General features: G+C 55.5%; 1 protein-coding gene across 1 annotated transcript; it reads right to left on the reverse strand.

Annotated features, from left to right (window-relative positions):
- Nucleotides 1-137: 137 nt before the first annotated feature.
- LOC122125615 (sialic acid-binding Ig-like lectin 10) lies at nt 138-5604 on the reverse strand. The gene is made up of 11 exons (XM_042700144.1): nt 5530-5604; nt 3620-3712; nt 3156-3542; nt 2753-3028; nt 2522-2569; nt 2027-2284; nt 1823-1870; nt 1448-1705; nt 1148-1238; nt 937-1048; nt 138-450 (listed from the first exon to the last, which is right to left on the reverse strand). Exons 2-11 carry the CDS (start codon nt 3672-3674, stop codon nt 190-192), a joined length of 1794 nt encoding a protein of 597 aa, XP_042556078.1. The 5' UTR covers nt 3675-3712; nt 5530-5604; the 3' UTR covers nt 138-189.
- Between the last annotated feature and the right edge of the window lie 435 nt (nt 5605-6039).

A 6039-nucleotide genomic window follows, 5' to 3' on the forward strand; every position in this document is an offset into this window, starting at 1 on the left:
TTTCCTGCCCAGGCTGGCTTGGAACCCTGATCCTCCAATCTCAGCCTCCTGAGTAGCTAGGATTACAAGCATGAACCACAGGCGCCCGGCTCATCCTAAAAGATTTGTAAAGGTTACTAAAGAGACTTTGCAGTGGGTGCGTTGAGCCTCTTTATTGCCTCCTCCTGGCTCCCTGGCTGAGGTCCAGATCTACAGCTTAGGGGACCTTCTGTGGAAATGGATTTCTGCGTAATTCTCCTCAGGGTCCCTGGGCCTCGGGGTCTCCAGAGGCCAGGAGAAGTTGAGAGCAGCATAATGGAGTTCTTCTGGGCAGCTCTCGGGGTCTGGGCCTTGTGTGGGTGATGTGGGCTCAGGGCAGCTCAGGGCGGCCTTCTGGTTCTTCCTTGGTTCTGGGGAGCCAGTGCCTGGAGAAGTGGTCCTGGGAGGGCTGCTTGGCTTGCCCTTCAGATTCTGCATCCAAGGAAACAATAACCACCCTTCATTCATTCATTCATTCACCTACCACAGAGTTGGACATTGAGCAGCTGCCTGGTACAACTTAGGCATGGAGGCCACAGCTGTGAGGAAAACCCAGTCCCTCACTGAGTCTGCCTTCCATCCGCACCCCCAGGAACAAAGGGTGCAGGAGGACTGGGGGTGTGGCCAACAGAGATGGTTGGGGTAGGCATGGCTGGCGGGTGGGCATGACCCCATGGGCCTTGAATCTCCTAGGCAGGTGCTCTACCAGTTTGGCCACACCCTAGTCCCCTTTGCTTTCATTGCTGTTCCAGTAAAGTCTCGCCTTTATGCTCAGGCAAGCCCTGAAGCATCATTCTCCAGCATAGCAATACTGTGTCCTAGACAAACAAACATCCCTAGGTCGCCCAAGAGAAGCAGGAGACAGGGCTTGATTTAGACTCCAGAGTGAATCAGCAGCCTGGTGGGCCATACACTCACTGGGGCCTGGGCTTTAGGGTTGACATTGATGTAATCAAGGATGGTGCTGCGCCGGGAGACCTGGGTTCTGCACGTCTCTGCCTGAGGCTGTGATTTCCGTAACATCTTCACACTGTGGGAATAAACCCTGGAAGCACTGCAGCCCCTGCCCTTTCCCAGGCTCCTGACCCCATGACCCCGACCCCTGGCTCCTTGACCTCTCCTAACTCACATGAGCACGATGAGGCAGAGGAAAAGGAGAGTCGTGGCACCGATGCCCAGGCCCGCCCCCTTGGAGAATGCTGCAGAGATGGAGCCTTCATCTGTGTGAGAGAGCCAGGTGAGGTCAGCCGGTGGGCATGGGGGGCTCCCACACCCCAAGGTGTCTGAGCCTCATTCTGACCCAGTCCTTCCATTTCTCCCCTGTTCCTCCTCACTAGCCAGCCACAGACCAGGGACTCTGCCAACTGTTCCCTCCAGAGGGCAGCAGTCAGCAGATGTACCAAGTCCCTGGCCCAGGGACTCCACTCACAGTGCACAGAGAGGCTCAGGGAGATGTGCAGGGTGCCCAGCAGGTTCTGTGCCCGGCAGGTGAATTCTCCTTCATGTTCTGCCTCAACCACGGGCAGCTCCAGCACCCCAGGCTCCATGAGCCAGGGGGGGCTTAGTGTCTGGGAACCCCGGGCCCAGCTCAGTGTGGCTGGCGGGTGACTGTGGGTGACACAGACCAGGCGCAGGCTTTGTCCCTGCAGGATGCGGAGGGATGAGCCGTTCCTGCAGATTTCCAGCTCTAGCGGAGGGAGAGAGGGAGAGAGAGAGAGAAAGAGAGAGAGAGAGAGATGTGGGGCGCCATCCCCACCTGTAAAGGATGCCAGAGGGAAGCCCAGCTTCCTGTGTCCCCTGTCACCTGTGCTGTTTCCTTGAGAAGCGGTCACTGTCAGCGCCTCTGGAGGGTCTGCAATGGAGACACAATGGCCAGGCTCCCTCTGCCTGTGCCTCACACACAAACCGAGGCCCTGGGCTTGCTGGGCCCTGGAAGCTGTGGCACCCTGCTCCTCCCCTGGTTTCTCCCCTCTTCTTCCCCTCCCCTGCCCGCTTCGGGTCCACTCACACTGCACAGAGAGGTCCAGGGCGCGGTGCTGGGAGCCTAGTCTGTTCTCCGCGTGGCAGGTATAGCGACCCGCATCCCTGACCTTAACCCTGGGCAGGTCTAGCCCCAGGGTTCCAGGGTGCGCGGCATTTGACCTCAAGAGGACTCGGTTCCCCAGGACCCAGGTCAGCATGGGGGGAGGCCGGCCAGCCGCAGTGCAGAGCAGCCGCAGAAACTGGCCTTTGCGGACGTCCATGCATGTTGTGTTTCCTTGGGCCTCTAGGCAGACAGGAGAGGTTGAGGCAGAGACAGAGACGGGAAAGACACAGAGACACACAGACAGACTCCCAGAGCAAAACAGAGATAGGCAAGGAGGTTCAGAAAGTGAGACACACACAGACTACGGTACAGACAGAGTGTTGGGGGAGGGGCTCTAGCTGAAGTTGGTCCACTCCACCCGCCCTGGGCTTTCCACTTCCCCTTGGCTGCTACAGCCCTGCCCTCTTGGCCTCACACCTTGGGCGTTGTCACGGAAAATGGTGATCTCCAGGTCTCTGGGGGCGCCTGCAAGAAGGGTGTGCGCTCTCTTCAGGAAGGACCTGCTCTCTCCACAACCAGAGCCTTCCTCCTCAGGAAAGAGTGGCCCCCAATGGTGCCCGCCTCTTCTGGGACCCTAAGACAGGCTTCTCCACCTTCCCCACACATACCAGGATGCCTCATCTGGTCAGAACTAAAGCCGGGACTCACAGGCCACGCTCAGCTGGATGGTGTTCTGCACAGTGACGCCAGCTCTGAAGGCCGCTCGGCAGGTGAGCTGGGTGCCGTGGTCACTCGGGCGTGGTGTGAGGCTGATGGCTGACAGGAAGGAGGTCTGGGGTCTGCTCTCAGTGGTGGAGAGGGCAGGCCCTAACCAGGAGATGGAAGGGGCCGGACAGTTCTCAGAGATCCCATGAATCACGCAGAGGATGGTCACCTTCTGTCCGGGCTCCAGGGTCTCGGGAATGAAGATGTCTGGCTCAGTGTCTTATGTGTGAGGCGGTGGGGGGGGGGGGGGGGAGGGAGGAGAAGAGATCAGATGCTCACACTCAGGCCGTGGTCAGGAGACCCTGCCTCCATCCCCAGCCTGGGAGCCCAGCCCCGCCTGCCGCACCTGTCACTTCCAGCCAGAACATGTCCACCAGGAAATTATATCTCAGTTTCCCTCCCTTCTCCACTCGGAAGAAGTAATGCCTCTGGTCGCCTCTCCGGGCATCTCTGATGAACAGGGTGCAGTTGTTCCTTTGAGGGTCTCCCACCAGCTGGAATCGACCCTGGGTCAAGGCTTGCACGGATCGAGTTGAGTTGGTAGAAGCCACTGGTTCCCCGGTGTCTGTGTTGGTTCCTTCTGTGAACCAGTAGCCATGAGCTGGGGAGTGATCTTGACCTGCCTCCTGGCTGGGGTAGGAGAAGGAGCAGGGCACGAGGACACACAGCCCTTCCTGCACCTTCACCCGGCTCTGCACCTGCACCTTGTATCCCGGTTTCTGAGCCTGAGACCCTGCAAGGAGATAGATGGGCTCAGTCCGCATCCCAGCCCTGATCCAGCCCAGCAGCCCATGGCTCTTGGCCACATACCGCCCAAGGACAGCAGCAGCAAGGAGAGGCACAGCTGTGTGTTCAGAGGCTGCATCCTGAGCTGCTCTGAGTCGATAAGAGCAGGGGCAGGAGGGAAGTGCAGGAGACCAAGTTGTGGTCACATGCGTGACGCTCACTGCTACCGGGGAGGCTGAGCTGGACAGGGGCCTCCCCCACCGGCCGTCTCCTGGTGCTGGGGTGTCTGCAGGGCGTTTGCACGCAGGGAGCTGGGCCTCCCCAGACAACTCTGGGGCAAGGAGGGGAGGTGGCAGACCTGTGTCTGGCTTTGGGTCTTCGTAGGGGTGAGGAAAAAGAGTATGGGGCTCTTCCCTGGGCCCTGGGTCACTGGGGAAGCAGAAATGAAAGCCATTGTCAGGACCTTTCTGTGGGGGGCGGGGTCCTGGGGTGCAAAGAGAATACTTTTGCGGAGAGCGGGGGCGTTCTGCATAAATGGACTTTTCAGACTTCAAAAGTATGAGTAATCTTTCTGTTTTTTTTTTTCTTGGTATAAAAATAGTTGCAACATTGGAGAAATAATGCTGAGAAAAAAAATTTGGTTATTTAAAATTCAAACTAGATTTCTTCCTCTTTTTTTGTGCTTTTTTTCCCCTCCCTCCTCCTCCTCCTTCCTCTTCTTCTTTTTACTTCTTTATTTTTATTTTTGTCAGTTGTGGGTCTTTAAATTGGGGCCTGGGCACTGTCCCTCAGCTCAAGGCGAGTGCTCTACCACTTGATCCACAACCCTGCTTCTGGCTAATGGGAGATTAGAAGCTTCAGAGCTTCCTGCCAGGATAGTCAGATCTCAGCTTCCTGATTAGCTAGGATTACAGGCGTGAGTCATCAGCACCTTCCCTGCCTGCCTGTGTGCCTTCCTTCCTTCCTTCCTTCCTTCCCTTCCTTCCCTTCCTTCTTTCATTTTTTTCCCCCCTTTCCTTCTTTACTTGGTCTGATGCTGGTGCTAGCCCTAGGCCTGGTTGTATCTCTGAGCCCCTTTTGCTGGAGGTTAGCACTCTGCCACTGGAGCCACAACTCTACTTTCTGCTTCTTCCATGACTAATTGGAGATAAGAGTCTCCTTGCCCAGGCTTCCATCAAACCACAATACTCAGATCTCAGCCACCTGAGGATTTAGGATTACAGGTCTGAGCATCGAGTGACCAACTTGTTCTTTCTTCTCTTTCTATTTCTCTCTTTCCTTCTCTCCTTTCACCTCCTTCTCCTCCTCCTCCTCCCCTCCTCCATCTCTCTCTTCCGTTTCCTTTCTCCTGCCCCCCATCTAATTTCTCTCTCTCTGCCTCGTGCTTGCAACCCACTCTAATCCTTCTGCTTTTAGTCTGTTTTCCAAAGAGGGTCTTGTGCACCGCCGCCCCCCCCCCCCCCATAGCCTAGAAAGGTGATCCTCCTTTCCCCACTTTCCCAGTAGGCAGGATCACAAGTGTGCATCATCTGGCCTCCTCCTTTCTTGCTCTCTGCACTACTCGTGCCTTAGGAGAGCCACCTGCAGGAGACATTGTGAACTGCTGACGTACTGTGGGTTTGGAATGGAGGCCCAAGGTGACTTGCTGTCCCCCATTTTCTCCCCCCACTCCTCCTGGGATTCTCAAGCTCCCTTGCTCCTTACCCCCCTCCTGGGTCTTGAACTCAGGGCCTGCACAGCCTCTTTGTACTCAAGGCTAGCACACTGCCACTTGAGCCACAGCCACACTTATAGCTTTTTTTGAGTGGTTAATTGAGATCAGAGTCTCATTGCCTTTACTGCCTGGGTCAGCTTTGAACCATGACCCTCAGATCTTAGCCTGCTGAGTAGCTAGGATTACAGGTGTGAGCCACCAGCACAAGGCTGTGGGTCTCTCTTATGGTCCTCTATAACATATTTTTCTTTTTAAAAAAGTTTCACTTTTTTTGTTGTAGAATTGAAAGCAGCACCTGTGCATGCTGGACAAGCGCTCTACCATGAACCATGTCTCCACAAGAGAACCAAAGAAGGGCACACAGGATGTGATATACAGCACTCCTGCAGGATCAGTACTGTGATCCTGGCTCAGTTCTGGGAGGGTCTGATGGCTGATTGCTGGAGGGTTTTCTTGTGGCTGTCATTTGGTATTGAGGATTGAACTCAGGGCCTGGGTGCTATCTCAGAGGTTTTTCCTTCAAGGCTGGTGCACTATCACTTGAGCCACAGTTCTACTTCCAGCCTTTTGGTGATTAATGGGACATAAGAGTCTCAGGAACTTTCCTGCCCAGTTTGGCTTGGAACCCTGATCTTTCAATCTCAGCCTCCTGAGTAGCTAGGATTACAAGCATGAGCCATAGGCGTCTGGCTCATCCTAAAGGATTTGTAAATGTTACTAAAGAGACTTTGCAGTGGGTGCTCTGAGCCTCTTTATTGCCTCCTCCTGGTTCCCTGGCTGAGGTCCAGAT

This window comes from Dipodomys spectabilis, unplaced genomic scaffold (assembly GCF_019054845.1).
Source record: "Dipodomys spectabilis isolate Male_0828 unplaced genomic scaffold, ASM1905484v1 ptg000266l, whole genome shotgun sequence".
Taxonomy (NCBI): Eukaryota; Metazoa; Chordata; class Mammalia; order Rodentia; family Heteromyidae; genus Dipodomys; species Dipodomys spectabilis.

Bases quoted from the DNA above. Each gene is read 5' to 3' on its own strand.
- LOC122125615 (XM_042700144.1), bottom strand. From the start codon at position 3,674: ATGCAGCCTCTGAACACACAGCTGTGCCTCTCCTTGCTGCTGCTGTCC. The intron at 3,029-3,155 runs GTGCGGCAGGCG...CTCACACATAAG, and splicing joins GTTCTGGCTGGAAGTGACAG to ACACTGAGCCAGACATCTTC. The intron at 451-936 runs GTGAGTGTATGG...CCTTGGATGCAG, and splicing joins ACCCTAAAGCCCAGGCCCCA to AATCTGAAGGGCAAGCCAAG.